General features: G+C 36.0%; 1 protein-coding gene across 1 annotated transcript in view; it reads left to right on the top strand.

The window, feature by feature from the left end:
- LOC144450227 (histone-lysine N-methyltransferase EHMT2-like) overlaps positions 1 to 18279 on the top strand; it is a 148885-nt gene that overhangs the window by 120227 nt on the left and 10379 nt on the right. Inside the window, exon 8 of the mRNA XM_078140819.1 lies at positions 13534 to 13632. Within this exon, the coding sequence (XP_077996945.1) occupies positions 13534 to 13632 (99 nt within the window). The remainder of the gene's footprint in view (positions 1 to 13533; positions 13633 to 18279) is intronic.

The following is an 18279-nucleotide window of genomic DNA, read 5'->3' as shown; positions in this document are numbered from 1 at the left end:
TCTACACCCAAAATCTTGAAAAATGAAAGAAAAAGAAAGAAAAAACACACGGCATTTTCTACATCTTACTGTGAATAAATAGCTCTAGATACATACAAAATAAATAGCAAAAATGTGGTTTAACATGTTCATACAGACCAATCTGTTATTTCAGTCTCGATTAATTCGAATGTCACGTGCCACAAAACAGAGTACCATTGATCGTAAGCTTGCCGTTTGCAAAACGAATACGTTTTCCTTCCTTGTAGGCCTTCTCTATTACATCTCTCAGTCCTTGCTTTAGTTTAAAGTCCGCATTGCACATATCAACTTGCACAAATATTCCGGAATCCTTCAGTACTTCTCGTTTTTTCATTAGAATCTGCTGTCGCTGTATTCGTAGAGGGAACTTGACAATTATGTGTCTTGGAGACAGAGGACGGTTTCCATTGACAGGGTTTCTAGCTGGTGGTGGTGTGGTGCGCGTTATCAATAATGATGTCCGACATGCGAAGCTTTTCTTTCAGTATAGTTTTTATCACCTCAACACAGCTTTCACCCTTTTCTTCCTTCACTCCACCGAAGCGCAGATTGTATGATCTTGAATACCTTTCCATATTTAAACACGTATTTTCAATCATTTTCATCTTATCATTCGTAGTCTGCAGGGAATTAGCCAGTTCTTCATATCGCTTTTCCTGGTCTTCAACCCGCATCTTCAGAGTTGTCAGTTCGTCTTCTGTGTAGTTGACGCTGGCCTCAATGTCAACAACTTTTCTTTCAACCGTCTCTATGCGCCCTAGTATTACCTTCTGCTCTTCTCTCATTTCATTTAGTGTTTTAGCCATACCGTCCACAGTTGAAACTAGTCCGGCAAGGCATTCATTAATAACTGACCTCATTTCCATGACAGGTATGCTAGTTGCGTCTTCCGACGTACCGCTGCGAGTGTCAGAACCTGGGTTACTACTGCGAGTGCGAGTGTCAGAACCTGAGTCACATGCTGCCTCGTGGCTACCATCTTGGAAGTATTTTGACGTGCACATACTAGTAGTTTTTTGTGGCCGGCTTCTCGACACAGACCGAGTATCCATAGTAGTTGACACGCGACCAAATGAACTAATAAATTTTTCCTCACAACTGCAGAAAATCTTGGTCCTTTTCTCGGCTATTTACGGTCTGTACTTGGCAGATTTATCAATCACTTTTGCAGAGCGCGCACAAAGCGCTGTTCATTCAAACATGACCCCCTAGCTGAATACTTAGTGACCACTCAAAAATTAATATTATTTGGATTGTTGATACTGTATTTTGCATATTCAAAGCATGACAAATCAATGGTTCAATTGTAATGGTGGTGCATACACTTATTTTTTCAAAAACTATGATCTTGAGTGTATTTATTGTCAGTGATTCATGCTACATATTCTATACGATATATACTAGAGTTACTACATGTGATCAGAATATAGCACTATACATATCGAAATAAAAATATACAAATGTACATACTGTCATTTCTCATGAAATGGGATTGAACTCCATCAATGATTGACATGAAGCTATGGCATGGATGATATTATACTATCTTTAAGGAACTTTGAATTCAGAAATTGAAACTGAACTTAGACAAGTACCCACTCACTGTACTCAGAAAAAGGTACTTTGTAGACTATATAAACAAATTGGAAAACGTCACAAATCTAGCTTGACTTGTGTAATAATAGGAACTATTTCATTAACATGTCTAATAAGCTCTTGTGAAGTAAGATTCCCTTCTTAAAGCTTACCATTATCTTTCTTCACAAGTTAAATTTCCAAAGAAGAATTACAGTTTCCTTTATAGTTTTGCAAGTCTCACTGTCTTTGTGATTTTGTAAAATTAATATACAGTATGTATACATTCATTTGTCTAATGATCAGTTATCTTTCTAATATACATTATCAATTGGCTGTTGCTATGGGCGTGGTTTTGCTGCTAGGCATATTTGCATACACCTGAATGTTTGTTCACTTGTCTAAGAATCCCTGTTATCTTTGTGAATGTTTACTCACTTGCCTAGTAGATGATGTTATTATTTTTTACCAAAATATACTGCTATTTGGTTGTTGCTAAGGCCGTGGTCATGGTTGCCAGGGCCAATTGTGTCAAAATATTTTGAAGAAAATCTGCAGCGTAACACTTCTAGAAACATCTCACCAAGTTTCAGTCTCATTAACCAAGTACTTTTTGAGATATACATTTTTGACCAAAATTCACATTTTTACACCTAACTTGCATATCGCTGATGAGATCATTATATGCTTACTATTTCGTTAACTGTACACCCATAGATGCATCCCCATTAAATTTCAGCCCAATCTGCGGAGTAGTTTTGGAAATTAAAAATTTTTGACCATAAAGACACATTTTTATCCCTTTGGCATATCCATCCACACTTTTTTCTTCTTCTTTAGGATACTACTCAACGTCCCTAGTGGAACAAAACGAGTAGGATGTGATGTGCGCAATGATTGTTATTAGTCCTTGATGTTGTTGTCCTGTGTTCTGTTGAATGTTGATTATGCTTGTTTGAATTGTTCTGAATCTGTTATGTTGACTATATCTGATGGTCCGTGGAATAAATTGAGTATTTGTGACAGTGTATGCGTGCCTGGTGTTGTATGAAGCTTTTAGAGTGCGTATGCCGAGTTTGTCATTGAGTTGGTGACAGGTAGTTTTGTACCAGCAGTGCCAAATGGCCCCCTATGGCTTTGTCTAATATGCTAAGTCTTGATGTTCTCGTTCTTGTTGATAGATTCTCCCATTCCAATTCATTTCTGAGTTCTGTTACACTCGTTTTCCTGTCATAGTTGTTGTAGACCATTCTTGCTGCCCTTCTCTGTATTTTGCCTACCTTTTGTACTAATTCTTTAGTGTAGTTATCCCACACTGCAGAGCAGTACTCTAGGGTTGGCCTGAGAGATGTATGCTGTTTTTTTATTTGATCTTGTACATGAGCCTTGGTTCCTGCGAATGAAACCAAGGGTTCCTGCAGATGTTGTTATTCTGTTTACATGTGTGTTCCATTTGAGATTTTGATGAATGTCTACACCCCTAGATATGGGTGAATTTTTGTCTCCTGTAAAATAGAGTTGTCTAATACATATTTGGTGATGATTTCTGACCTTGATGATGATGGAATTTGTAATACATAACATTTATCTGGATTGAATTTCATTTGCCACTTGGTTTTCCATTCAGATAATGTGTCTAGGTCTTCCTGGAGTGTTTTAGTGTCATGTTTACTATTGATGTTTCTATAAATTATGCAGTCAATCTACGAAGTCGTACAGTTGAGTGTAAGTTTCAATGTAGGTCGTTGATGTATATGAGAAATAACAGTGGTCCGAGTACTGTTCCCTGTGGGATGCCTGATTCCATATCTGCCCATGTGGAACGTTCTCCACCCACTACAACCCGTTGTTTACGTTCTTTTAGGAATGGAATGAGACATTTGTTGATTTTACCATCTACACCATATTGTGCTAATTTGAGTAAGAGTCGGTTGTGTGATACAGTGTCAAATGCACAGTGTCACAGACACACACAGACATACAGACACTTTGCCATGCCTACAATACTACTGAACCTTATCGGTTCAGTTGTGCTAAAAAGGAAACAAAACAAAAATGGCTGTACTTTAGAAATTAGCGGAAGCTATATTGTTAGACTAGAGAAAAAGGTGAGACGGGTTGGTAAATTTACAGTAATGAAAACAAAAGAATACTAGTAGTTTTGCTGACAATTAAGTTGTGTGAAACCACACAAGTGTGCTACATTGAGATACCATGTACTAGCGTCAATATACCAAAACCACAATAAGTACTAGTAGAAGCCTGATTGCAGTTTTTTCTGTCTACTCTATATTATACATGTGTAGCATTGAACCCCTAGCTTTATCCGGGCAGTCTAATTTCTGCCCCATGCAGTTTCGAGCAGTAATTTATACGATCAACAACCGGTCTGGTCAGCACTCTCTCGCTTAGTCCTGTTTGCATATGGAGTAAGTTGTCCCTGGCTTAACTGGGCGAAATGCATGCACCGTCTGCAAGCAGGACTATCTCTCACTCAGAATGCAGCAAAAAACTGTACTAGTACTACACAATTGCATGTCCTACGAGTATGATAAAATATATGTAGCTTCACTACACCTACGTAGTTTCTTGAGTCGACGCTAGGCAAAATGTGGTATATGGTAAAGTTTATTTTCAGCTATTAACCTGTAGTGTACACATGCATTGTACTGGGGATGCTTGCGCAGCAGCCGCGAAGCTGCTGCATAGTGACTCAATGACTAGTACGCATGCGCGTCATATATACTATGCGATGTTTTTTTTTTATGGTTTTACCCAAGGATGCATTGCGGTACAATGACTATGCATGCATATTCTAAATACTTATGAACATTCTCCACGCGAAGGGCGCTATCTACGATATCATCATTAGGCAGCCAGTAATGAATTAATCTACCCTGTGGGAGCTTAAGGGGTTTGCCTAGTTATGATATTTATATTATGACTTACAAAACAAATATTGATCCTTGGCATCTGAAAAGTGTTGTTTTTTTCTTCATAAGCTTGGTGCAGAGTATATATTCTCCACTTTATTCATATTCAAGTAACTGTACAATAATAAATTTAGTTTGTTTAATACATTAGCACAAACACCTTGTGATCTAAAGTAGGTTATTTTCTATTCATTTTGCAATATTTATTTGAACAATGTCTGACTTTTGGACAAAAAATTATAAGTATTACATCAACTTTGAATTTATGAATTGGGCACTGTAATAGCTTGTAGTGGCTCAATGACTAGTACACATGTGTGTCCTATATACTATGTGATGTTTTTTGGAAGGATGCATTGCAGCACAATGACTTCGTATGCATGTTCTATATACTGTGCACATCTCCACGCAGAGGGTGCTATCTACAATATCATCGTGAGGTAGCTGGTCACAAATGAATCTACCCTGCGTGACCTTATGGGCTTTGCCTAGTTATGATATTAACAAACTGTAACAACGTGTGGTTATGATACTGTGGCCAGCCATGGTTATGCTAGCATTGGATGTATACACTATAGCTACAAGGTTTGACATATCTGTTCTCAAAGATGGGAAGATGTGTCGAACCTCGTAGCATTATATCGCCTACCACAGCACTAACTTTCAACTTTCTAAAATTGCCTTAAAACTCCAAATCTCCCTTACCAATGGTACTACCATTAGATGGGCTGACCTTTATTATAATAATGCCATTTAACTTTTTAAGAACATATTTAAACCCTAAGTAAGGTATAAAGAATAGTTTCTGATACTTGATGGTGCTGTCTTGTAAAGCTTGGAGGTTACATGTATTGCTTGAAAGGGTTTGAATAGCCTAAAATTTAAGAGTAAAAATAATCTCCAGAGCTTTTAGGATGAGACCCCTAGGACCCCCCCCCCCCACATGAGGTGGACACATCCCAGTCTCAAGCTATTCCGTCAAGGTGCTATAAAAACTATATTTCAAAAATATTTCAACCCTATGTAGTTGTTTTGTACATGTTGGTGCTGTCTTGTAAAGCTTGAAAATTATTATCTGAAAGTGTCTGAATAGTCTCAAAATTTACTTTCCAGAGTAAAAAACCTCCAGGGCTTCTAGGGGGAGACACCCTCGGACCCCAATGAGAGATGTATACATTCTCTTCTCAAGCTTTCCCCCTTCCTTTCACTCAAGATTCTATTAAACCATTCTTGGAATATATTTACCCTGTGTAGTCAATAATTTTATGATAATCTTAACCTGGGATCTTATAATGTATTTGCAAGACTGTCAAGTAGTCGACACTGAGTTACGATAAAAAAGTACCTGTCATGTGAATATGATGTGTGTGGGGGGGGTTATCGTGCTTTAGCCTGTTTTGTTTTATATATAGGGGTGGGGGTTCAGTGACGTTTTGTCGGCCCAATCCACCGAACCCCCCGCCATTCATGTATTGCAACGAACTCTGTAATGTTGTTTTAACATGAAATGTAATCCTTGCATTGAATTCCATTCTAATCAAAACTATCACAAATGGCTTATTGATTGAAATATGTATTCAATAAGATTACACATGTACATGTATGTGACATCTGTAAAGACAAATTTGTTTGGAGTTTACCATTCTAGAATGGTGGGTGATACTTCCATGCTAGATCAAATCGGCAAATCTTTTCTCATGTATCAATCTGTAAGCAAAACAGTATTTATTCATGGAATTGGTGACAATTTCATTCTTTTACTTTGGTTGGTGAAATTATTGAAGAAGTGCTTTCACCTCCATCATACACCACCAATTCAAATTATTCTCTTATAAACATCAAACATTTCCAGGTTAACCATTCTGAGTATGTGCAAGGTTTATAAACTGTTTTGGTAAAAAGACTTAGTTCTCAACAAACTTACACTTATCTCCAGCTAGTAGCATGTTTCATTTGTTCTGCCTGTCTTCTATGACAAATTTTGACCTAAAAAAAACAGTAAGTCTTGCCACTGGGGGCACAATGTTTGTCAACAACCAGCTACATGTATCTTCTATACTTCATAATATAATTGTTTGTCCAAACTTTCATTATAGATTTATAATGTTTAGTTACATTGGTCAGCACAAATTCCAAGGTCAAAGGTCATCAGATAAAAGTATTATAGGTATATAATTATGTAAACATATATGGCCGGGTAATAAATATGCAAGTTAGGTCTAAAATAGAAATTTTTGTAAAAATGTTTCAAAAATCTTCTCCAAAACTACTGAGCCAATTGAGTTGAAATTTATTATGTGAGTGCCTTGGAATGAGCAGATATAAGTTTGTTGAAGACACATTGATTTGGTTATTAATATGCAAAAATAAGGATAAAAATAGAATTTTTGTAACATGACTATAAAGTACTATATTTTACCAACTTTCTGTGTGAAATGTGTTCGTTAGTGTGTGTGAGTCAGCATATGAAAACACTAACCACTTTATTACTTTGCTAAAACGAAACTTCATAGTGGACAACAGCACCACTACTACACGTTAACCCCCACCCCCCACCCCACCCCCCACCTTCCAACACCACCACCACCACCATCACCAACAACAACAACAACAACAACAACAACAACAACAGACAAACAAATAAATAAAAAAACAGTGGAGCTATTCTGACTGCTATGTCACTTGTTGAAACTTGTTTAACGATTCAGTATATACATGTAGTACACCCTGAAGTTTAGTGAATGTGAATGTAAACATGTGTGTGTACATATATGCATAGGTGTGCACACAATAAAATACAATTATAGTGATTGATTGAACGGACAATATATCAGTGCCCCTAACGTTATTATACTGCATACACATTTAAGTGAGCAGAAATTAACATTATGTCATTTTATAAATTATTGAACAGGTATATATTGTTGATGTCTTGATAAAAAAAATGCTTGAAATTCAGCAAGTGGAGCATTACACATTTCCCAATGGCAAAGATTTCAACCCAAGATTATACTGCTTATAGATATAATTGACCACAAATTAATAAGTACAATCTCATTTAATAAGTTATTGAACATATTTATATGAATACATTGTTAAGATGAACAAAATGCAAAAATAATGCAGCTAGTGCAGGTTTAATCAGGAATTATATGAAGATTTGTTTTGAGATCTCATGTCCATAATGATGTCTGAGAAATAGTGTGTGCATAACATAATTAACCCTGTATTTGTTTGTTTTTTCAAGAAAACAACTGTACTATGTTGTTTTTTTTTTAGCATAATTCAACTTCTTAGGTTCAGTAGTGATACAGTCATGGCAAAGGGTTTGTCTGTCTGTCTGTCTGTCAATCTGTCCATCTGTGTGTGTGTGTGTGTGTGTGTGTGTGTGTGTGTGTGTGTGTGTGTGTGTGTGTGTGTGTGTGTGTGTAAACAACTTAACAGCTCAACCAATTGACATGATATTTAGTGGGTATATTACCTTGGGCGTTTAGTTGGGAAATTGTTCAATTCAAAATGATCTTACCACTGATGTGTGATTTGAAACTAAAAAAATACTTGGCAGATCGGTCTGAAATTTGATGAGAACGTTCTTAGTGGTGTTTTGATTATGAACTGTTAATAACATCATGATCCTATCAATGATATGCAAATTAGGTCAAAACTCTTTAATTCCAAAACTTCTGAGCATATTGGGCTGAAATGTGGTTGGAATATTCTTCAGGATGCTTATATTAGGAATTGGTCACAGCATGATGACCCATCAGTGATATACAAATTAGGGCTAAAAATGTGTCTTTTTGGTCAAAAATCTATAATTCCAAAATAATTTAGCAGATTTGGTTGAAAGTTGATGAGAACATTCTTAGTGATGTTTAGATTAAGAATTGTTCATAACATGATGATCCATCCCATTAATGATATGAACATTTTGGTCAAACTCTATAATTCTAAAACAAAGCAGATTGGGCTGAAAATTAATGTGGATGCATCTGGGGATATGTCAATGGAGCTGTATTCATAACATGATGATACCATCTGTGATATGCAAATTAGGTCTAAAAATGCCAATTGTTGTCAAAAACTTATATCTTTAAATTGAATGGTGAGTGAGGTTGAAATGTGGTGGGGGTGTTTCTGGAGGTGTTATTCGCCAGTTATTGTTGAAAACATTATGACACAATGTGCCTTTGCAACCAAGACCAAGCCCTTAGCAACAGTGAAATTATGCATATTACAAATATAACAACAAGGATGGGTAGCAAGATGAATACAGGTTCAAAAGTATGGATGCGATATGCCTAGTAACAAGACTACACCCATAACAACACCTAAATACAGTTGTGCTACAATGCCATTGGCGCTATATTCTAAAAAAGTAAAATAGACAGACCAAGTTTATTTTTGCAGAACACCGAAAAAAACAATCGTTAAGAATAATCTTTATTGTACATACATGCAGGAAGTGACTTGTAAACAGTCAACACAGCTAGCTAACCACTAGTAAGGCATAACCAAAAAATTGCATGGTTCCAATTACATTCAATTTTAAAATAGGTGGGGTAAGTAAATTTAGTTTTTTTTTATTTTATTATATTTTTTTTCATGTGTGAGGTTTTCCATTGTTTTCAATATGGTCTCAGTCTGTGCTGTTTATTTCTTCCTATCAGATGTACAGCCATTACAGAATAGTTTTATATTGTCTTTTTAAGTTGATGTCAGTTTCCGCACCCACTATTTCTTGTGAGACTTCACGATTTTCTCAATTTTATTAATATTTTTCGCGAATACGTAAAAACAAAATTTAGGGTCGGCGTGAAAAAATAGGTGGGGGTCAGGTAACCGGAACCAAAGAATGTTTTTTATTTGGCCTAATCAAGCTTTTAATGCATGGTGACATTTCAATATATGGAAAAGTACACATTTATGCACAGACTAGAGATGTGATTAGCCTAGGGGAATGCCTGTGTTTATTCAAAGTTAATTTACAATTGTATTCAAGCAATATGAACAGACCTAAAGGAAAGTTGCTTAAATCCAAAATAAATACTCATTACTTATCAGTAAGGTCAGTTAACAAGTGGCAGAGTTTTCGTGTTGTATCTTAATTCTTAGTTAAGAGTCATGTTATGAGAGGGCCATACAGAAGTCTCACTAAATTGGAAACAATCCAGAGCAAAAATGCAATACTGTAATCATCAACATTGAGACATTACATTTTGATCAAGTTCATTATTGATAAGCCTCTTTCACATTGCTTCCTCAACTCTGGCAATCTCTAGTAGATGATACTTATGTTAGTCATGCAGTTCTGGTTGGACTGCAGGGGGACCCAGGCTAGTAGTAAGAGTGAATATTATTCCATAGTAGATGGAGATATTCTGGTAACTTTGGATTGTGGAAAATTATTCTATTAATTTCACAACATTTCCAAAAACAACAGATTTACAGGGGGATAAGATGAATTTAACTATTTTAGGGACCGGTCAGTTTCTTCGGCCGGGGGGGTGGATTGGGAGGGGGTCACCCTGTTTTTGAAATTGGCAGTAGGGGGGGGGGGGTCATGCAGTTTTCAAACTTGTGGATGGGGGGGGGGGGGGGGTCATTGTGTTTTGGATTGTGATAGAAGAAAAAAATCCTTTTTCTACAATGGCATATAGCAGGTTGTCTGAAATGTGGTACATGTAAATATTTGTTTTTCTTCGTTTTTTACATGAATTCTTACTTATTAGTTCAAGCATAACTATACAAATACATATACATGTAATACCTAGCTACCACACTAGTTACAGAACATGTCATGTAAATGCTTGGCTGTTTCACAATCAGTGCTTCACTTATATTGCACTTTGGGGCAAAAGTGAACTTGAAGGTTTCGTAATGGTAATCTTCATAGATAGTTTATAAAAGAAGTTAATCTAAAATGTTTCCTACTCGTCACTATGAACTTGAATATGTAAAATGTGTAAATGCCCTTAGCAACAAAGGTAAACAATGACATAATGCCAAAATAACACTGGTGACGGTAAGGTAAATGGATGAGCATTGCAAAATTGTATGTAGATATGCCTAGCAACAAGACCACACCCATATTAATATTAAATTATTGTGTATATTGCAGATATAACACCATGTATGAGAAGGCACGGGAATACACCTTCAAAGAATGTATGCAAATATGTATAGCACAAAAGACCACATAATGATTACAGAAAATTAATGTGTTCTGTCAACAGTTGTGCTACAGTATCATTGTTGCTAATGTATTAAAAAGCTCCTCTGTTGCAAGATATGGCAACAAGTAATTCCTGAGATGCTGTATCAGGGTCTCCTAGCATTGACATTCTTCCTCCCCAAATGGTTGGACCTCGTATAGATTTGAGTAGAAAGATCTGATTCCTGATACAGTTTATGTTAGCTGGTTAATGATTACATCATGGTCTTTCTTCAAGTGCGTGGCTTTATACATTCACTTCTTTTTGTGATGCTTTTCTAAGTTCAGGAAATACTTAATGTTCCCCTTCCCCCTTTTGATACCAGGTAGATCTCAAGCAAGGTAGATTGGCGAGGTAGAGCTCATTGGGGAAATGGAAATCTTCCTCTGTAATTAGGCAATCCTGTTTTCCAGATCAACAATGTTTTGTTTACAATGTTTAGTTTTTTTTCTTGCTATACTGGATGGTCTGATCTTAAGTTTAATTAGGTCCCACTTTATTCTAATATCCCCTGTCACTGTAATTTCTCCTGGCCAATACCTTATATTATATAATGGTCACTCAGTCTACTAAGTATGGCAGATGTAAAAGGATATTTGTGTATTATGTCAATCATGTCATGATTGTAACACGAAACTTGTTTTATTCAAAATTATGCAAATGAGGTTGACCATGTACCATGTACATCTAAATCAATCCATCATAATTAGCACAACTGAACTGAGGTTCAGTATTGCTATAGGGATCACCTGGCGTCTGTCTGTCTGTCAATATGTGTGTCGGTGTGTGTGTGTGTGTAAACAACTTAAAGTCAAAAACCGCTGAACCGATTGCCATGATATTTGGTGGGTCCATTACCTTGGCTGTAAAGTTGGGAAATTGTTCAAATCAAAATGATCTTACCATCGGTTTCAGATTTGGGTAAAAACATGCTATTTTTGGTCAAAAAACTTAAACTCAGAAACTACTGGGCAGATAATGCTGAAATTTGGGTGAAACGTTTTTCAGGGTGGTTTTACTAAAGAATCGTTCATGATATGATGGTCCCATCGGTGATATGCAAATTATAGCTAAAATGTGTCTTTTGGTCAAAAATCAATAATTCCAAAACCACTGAGCAGACAGGGCTGGAATTTAATGGGAATGCATCTAGGGATGTATGGATGAAGAAATACTAAAGATACAATGATTCCATGAAAGATATGCAAATTAGGTGTAAAAATGGCCTTAGCAACCATGACCACACCCTTACCAACAACCAAATTGCAGTATATTTTGGTCAAACAAGTCAGTAAACATTCAAAGATTGTATGCAAATATCCCTAGCAACAGCCAAATGGTCGTGTATTTCACAGATAACAACAGGGATTAATAGACAAGTGAAAAAACTTCCATAAAATTTGTGTAAATTTATTTAGCAAAAAGACCACGCCAAATGATCACGTATATTGCAAAGATAACAACAGGAAGTAATAGACATGAATAAATATTTTTAAAATGCCTAGCAACAAGACCACGCCCATACCAACAGCCAAACGATCGCATATATTGCAAAGATAACAGGAATTAATAGACAAAAGAATAAATATTTTTAAAAATGTATGTAAATGTGCCTAGCAACATGACCACGCCCATACCAACAGCCAAATGATCGCATATATTGCAAAGATAACAGCATGGTTGGATAGGCAACTGGATAATCATTCAGCAAATGACCACCTATACCTAGCATGGTTCAACATGTGGATAAACATTTTTTTAAAAAAACTGTACAGTTGTGCTACAATGCCATTGGTTAAAAAGTTTAATACCATTATGAAAGTAAATTTTGGCGTATCTGATTGTTGGTTGACTGCATGCGTGACCTCTGGGGGTGAGGAAGTCCTAGGGATCTCCCCTAGAAGAACTAGAGTTTGTGTGTGTCTACTAAGGCAATTTGTAGATTAGTTGTAACCTTGAAGGTAATATTTCTAAGTTTCGAAAAGCTAAAGTTTTTGTAAGTTTTAAATGAGTTTCACATGCATAACACATACAAATTGGCCATGTAGTGTCCATAACATTGGTATAGTGGCATTACCATTGCAGATATAGTTAAGTCACTGGTATGTTACAGAACTTTAGGTGCTAATACCTACAATGTATAATACAAACTGAAGTCTGATGAGATGTGGTGATTTGTATTAGTGTCAATAACATGTACCGGGTAGTGTCCAAAATAGAAAATGTACAATGTGTATTAATCCCTTTATATTGAAGAGTAGAACATGACATGGTCTGTAACTTGTGTGGTAGGTAATACATTATGTATTATGTATAGTTATGTTATCACTCTTGATGAAATAATATTAAAGAATAGTATTACAGATAAGAAACAGGGACACGAATATATACCATAATTCCAACAAGGTCATGCCATTGCCATTTTTTTAAATGCTACCCATGCCAAATGAATTTCTAGAGAGTGAAGGTGATTTTTGTATAATCTTATCTAGTGAGAACTAAGATTGAGACAGCAAATTACAAATGGGTGGTTGTGTGTGTGCATTCTGCATTTTGTCAACAGGCAGGGTCCAGCTCACTGTCGTCGGCAGCTGTGGGACCAAACAGTCACTCACAATTACCGACCTTACTCATTAATCAATCTATATAATAATAATAATAAGACTTAGGAAACATTTCAAGAAAATATTTGTATATTCACACAAAGAGATTAAAATAATATTTATTGATATAATACATTGCAATATTATAAAAAGGGGAATTAATAAGTTTGTATCCTTTGATTATAGGATAAATGGACAAGTCTACATTTCGGAGCTTGGAAGGGGCATTTGGATATCTGTAAATTGTTGCTGGAAGCTGGGGCCCAAGTAAATTCAGTAAATGTCGTAAGTTGATTTTAGATGACTAATATCTTATTTATCTACTCTGTGACGTGTACAATGTGACATCAGAGAATATTTGACTGTAATTTGTCAAGCTGATAAGGTAAGTACTTGCATATTTTCATAAAAAACCAGCTACCCTTACAAAAAGGTTTTATAGAACTTTTGTAGACTATTATAGAAATTCTGAAGTACTTTTAATTAGTTGGATTTTTACATGCTTTACGCAAATTCGTCTATAGAAGTTTTATAGACTTTTTTTTTTAAAGATTTGCATACAATTCTCTAAAAAGTTAATCATCTGCCATAGTGCTAAATCTGATAGATATATTGTTAAAGTAGTTTTAAGCTTGACAGTCTTACAACCATTTTATAGCAATTTCAAGCATATATCATGAACATCTTCTGCCTTTACAATAAAAATGTTATAAACATGAAAAGAATATTAAATATATTTAATTGTATTTGGCTAAATAACCTACAAGCCTGCCAAGATTCGATACTCAATTGTTCATCACTGAATTAGTCAATATGGAGTAAATCTGTGAGGTACCATGTGAATTGGAAAATGTGAGCGTGTTTCTGGACAAAACGTCGTCAAAAGCTCTCTGAATCAGGCACACTATTTTATTTTCAATATGATCGTCAAGTTACTATGACATAAATGTTTCATCATAGACCCTATAGCATGGCTTTAGGGTCAAGTGCTACTCAGTCAGAATCAATTTCCCTCGGCTATTAAAAATTTATTTGCTCTCGCATGCGCAATAAAGTTTTACGTTTGGCGCCACTGTATATTGAAAATGGATTGAAAAAAGACTACGTAGGGAAAATACAACAAATCGAGATTGGCAGACCTGGGGGAAGAGGACTGTGTATAAAATGGTACTCCTCTGAGACCTCCAAACCCAAACTCATACTATTACCTGTATCTCATGCATATTTCATACCAACCGTATCGCACAAAATAGTGATACTATGGATTACTATCGTGCATGCTCTTCTAGGAACCACTGTTAATCCCTACAAGGTCACTTGAAAACACAGTATTTTTGCACAACTAAACAATGAGATGCTACCAAGCTTTAGACATGGTAACATATCCATATGTCTGTCTATCTGTCTGTGCATAAATTTTAATATCTGAAACTAGTGGGACTAATTTGATGCTTGGTGGGGATGTAGTTAGTAAAAATTGGACGTGAATTGATAAATTTAAAATAAAAAATATATAATAATAAAAATTTAAATAAATAAAAAGGGAAACAAAATTTTCCAACAATAACTACTAATATGTTATTTGACATGGTGACATATACACACATATCGAATTTGGTCAAAAAATCCCCAAAAGTAACAAAACAGGAATAATTTTTCTAAATTTCGACCTCAAAAAACAGGACTGTAAATCTTGCCACTGGGGGCGCAATGTTTGTCAAAAAAACAGGCTGTACTTGCAAATGTAATTTGTATCTGAACTTTCAGGATAGATTTATGATATAGGGTAGTTGCATTGGTCAGTACAAAATGCAAGGTCAGTGGTCACCATATAAAGGTATTATAGGACAGTTTCAGGTATATATGTAAATATATTTATTAATATTAAAAAATACAACTTTTAAGGAAAGGAAATAGCATCATTACACCTTGGAACCTTGTACATCCTAGCAGGATGTGCACATCATATTGCTAGGATGTGACCACATCCTAGTGCTAGGAAGAAGAGCACAGCTATGTACCACCTATGTGCCTCACAATCCCTTTAAAGGGTAACTTTTTCCACAGCCCTGGTACATGGTTGTGAAAAATATGCTTGTTGGATGTGGAATACCGCCCCTGTGCCATGACTATTTTGCATATCCGAGTACCATAGCTGTGTATACTGCATACCTAGCACACAGTTGTGCACATAAATGTCAGCTTTTCCAGCCTTGGGAGGGAGGTAGATTCTTAAATCGGGCTGATAAAAACTCACTGACCCCTAGAAGCCCAGGAGGTTAACTCTTAAAAGTCAATTTTGAGACTATTCAGACATTTTCAGAAAATAATTTCCAAGCTCTACAAGACAGCACCAACATGTAAAAAGCAACTACATAAGATTGAAATATTTTTTGAAATATAGTTTCATAGGATCTTGACAGTAAGAGGTAGGGGGAAGATCTTGAGACTGGGATGTGTACACCTCATGTGGGGGGGGGGGGGGGTCATATGGGGTCTCCCCCTAGAAGCCCTAGAGGTTTTTTACTCTGAAAAGTCAATTTTGAGACTATTCAGACCCTTTCAGACAATAATTTCCAAGCCTTACAAGACAACGCCAACATGTAAAAAGCAACTACATAGGATTGAAATACTTTTGAAATATACTTTGATAGCATCTTGACAGTAAGAGGGGAAGAGCTTGAGACAGAGATATATCCACCTCTTGTCGGGGGTCTGAGGGGGTCTCCCTCTAGAAGCCCTGGAGGATTTTTACTCTTATAACCAATATTTAGGCTATTCAGACCCTTTCAAGCAATAACTTAATCCATGCATTACAAGACAGCAAGTATCAGAAACTATTCTTTATAACTTACACTAAGGGTTGAAATATGTTCTTAAAAAGTTAAATGGCATCATTATATACATGTAGTAAAGGTCAGCACATCTAATGGTAGTATCATTGGTAGGGAAGATTTGGAGATTAAGGCAATTTTAGACTTGGCAAACATTTCACATCTTGAAAAGACAATGTCATCTCAAATTAGAATAGGATGAAAATATTTAAGAAACGTTTAATACCATTATGACAGTAAAAAGGTTGTTGGTGCATCTGATTGTTGATTGAATGCATGAGTGACCTCTGGGGGTGAGGCAGTCATTGGGGTTTTCCCCCTGGCAGATCTGGAGTTTTTTGCTTGAGATACTAAGGCAATGTTTAGGTTATTCATAACCTTTGAGGTAATTATTTCCAAGCTTCGAAAAGCTAAAGTCAATGTATGTTTTAAATGAGTTTCCCATATCACATAAAATGGACATGTAACATTAGTATAGGGCCATTAATATTGCATGTATAATAAAGTCACCGGTATGTTAGAGAACTTTAGGTGGTCATACCTAGTGTATAATAGAAACTGGAATCTGATGAGATGTGGTGATTTGTAGTGTCAATAACATGATGAGTAGAACAATTTAGATTAACTTCATTTATAAACTATCTATGAAAATTACCATTATGAAACCTTAAAGTTCACTTTTGCCCCAAACTGCAATATAAGTGAAGCATTGATTGTGAAACAGCCAAGCATTTACATGACATGTTCTGTAACTACATGTAGTGTGATAGCTAGGTAATACTGGTACATGTATATGAATATGTATAATTTATGTATAGTTATGTTTGAACTAATAAGTAATGTTAAAGAATCCATGTAAGAAACAGGGACAAGAACAAATATTGACATGTACCACATTTCAGACAAGGCTATACGCCATTGTAGAAAGGATTTTTTTCTTCCATCACAATCTAAAACACAATGACCCCCCCCCCCCCCCATCCACAATTTTCAAAACAGCATGACACCCCCCCCCCCCCGCCAATTTCAAAAACAGGGTGACCCCCCCCCCCCCCACCACCACCAATCCCAATCCACTGGCCCCCCAGGCCGAAGAAATTGACCAGTCCCTAACAGCTATGTTGGAATAATAGCAACCCTTTTATTCATATCTGACTAGCATTGCTCACATAGCTGGGACATGGCTGTGGGAAATACCTATGTTACAGCAATGCTAACATGTCTTGTATATGGCTGTGGGAAAAAGCTCTTGTACATGGATGTTGTAAAAACATAAATTAATTATGCTGCATTGCTATTTTTCACATCCATGTTACATTAATGTTACCATACCAGTCTAGTGTCATACATCTGTCAAATCTAGGTACAGTATTTTACACCTAGTGTGTTGGCCAGAGCTGTTACAGGGATATTGTACACATAGCTGGTACAGCCCCCTGTGGCTCCACTGATATGGTACAGCTATTTGCACAATGCTGTCCCTAGGTATATGAATGTTACAGGGGTGTGCAAGGTTCACTGTGTATGCTGTTAGGTAAATTAAACTATATCTGCACAGTAAATTTGGTTTAAAAAATCACACAAATAACAAAATGGCATGAGACCAAATCATTTTGGCTTGGCCTCTCTGACTTTGCCTGTTCTAAAAAATGGGCTTTGTTAAGATAATATGAGATACATGTTGTGTTTTATGTCTTTGCTATTATTTGTTGTTGTTATGGTTTCATTAATGATATACACAAGGTGTTAAAATGACCTATGTATTGCCAAATATACACCAATACATATATCTATGGCCTGAATATATATATACACACCTGTTTTGACCCTTCCCAAATTGTTATAACTTGTCTTTTTAGCTCCGCTGTCAGTGAAAGCTGAAAGCATAGCTTTAGGTATAGGTGTGTATTAAGGAATAGAGTATAGGTGGAATCATTGGTGTCCGTCAAATATTTATATTTTCATCATCTTCTCCGAAAGTGACAGTCAGAATTCTTCGATATTTGGTGTGCATGTTCCCTTGGGAGGGGGGGGGGAGGCTATTCAGATTTGTTCATGCCAAGTTGATCTGTGCTATTTTCAATTTTTATGATTTTTT

Source organism: Glandiceps talaboti, chromosome 19 (assembly GCF_964340395.1).
Source record: "Glandiceps talaboti chromosome 19, keGlaTala1.1, whole genome shotgun sequence".
NCBI classification, from domain to species: Eukaryota; Metazoa; Hemichordata; class Enteropneusta; family Spengelidae; genus Glandiceps; species Glandiceps talaboti.
This window is presented reverse-complemented; position numbering and strand designations above follow the sequence as displayed.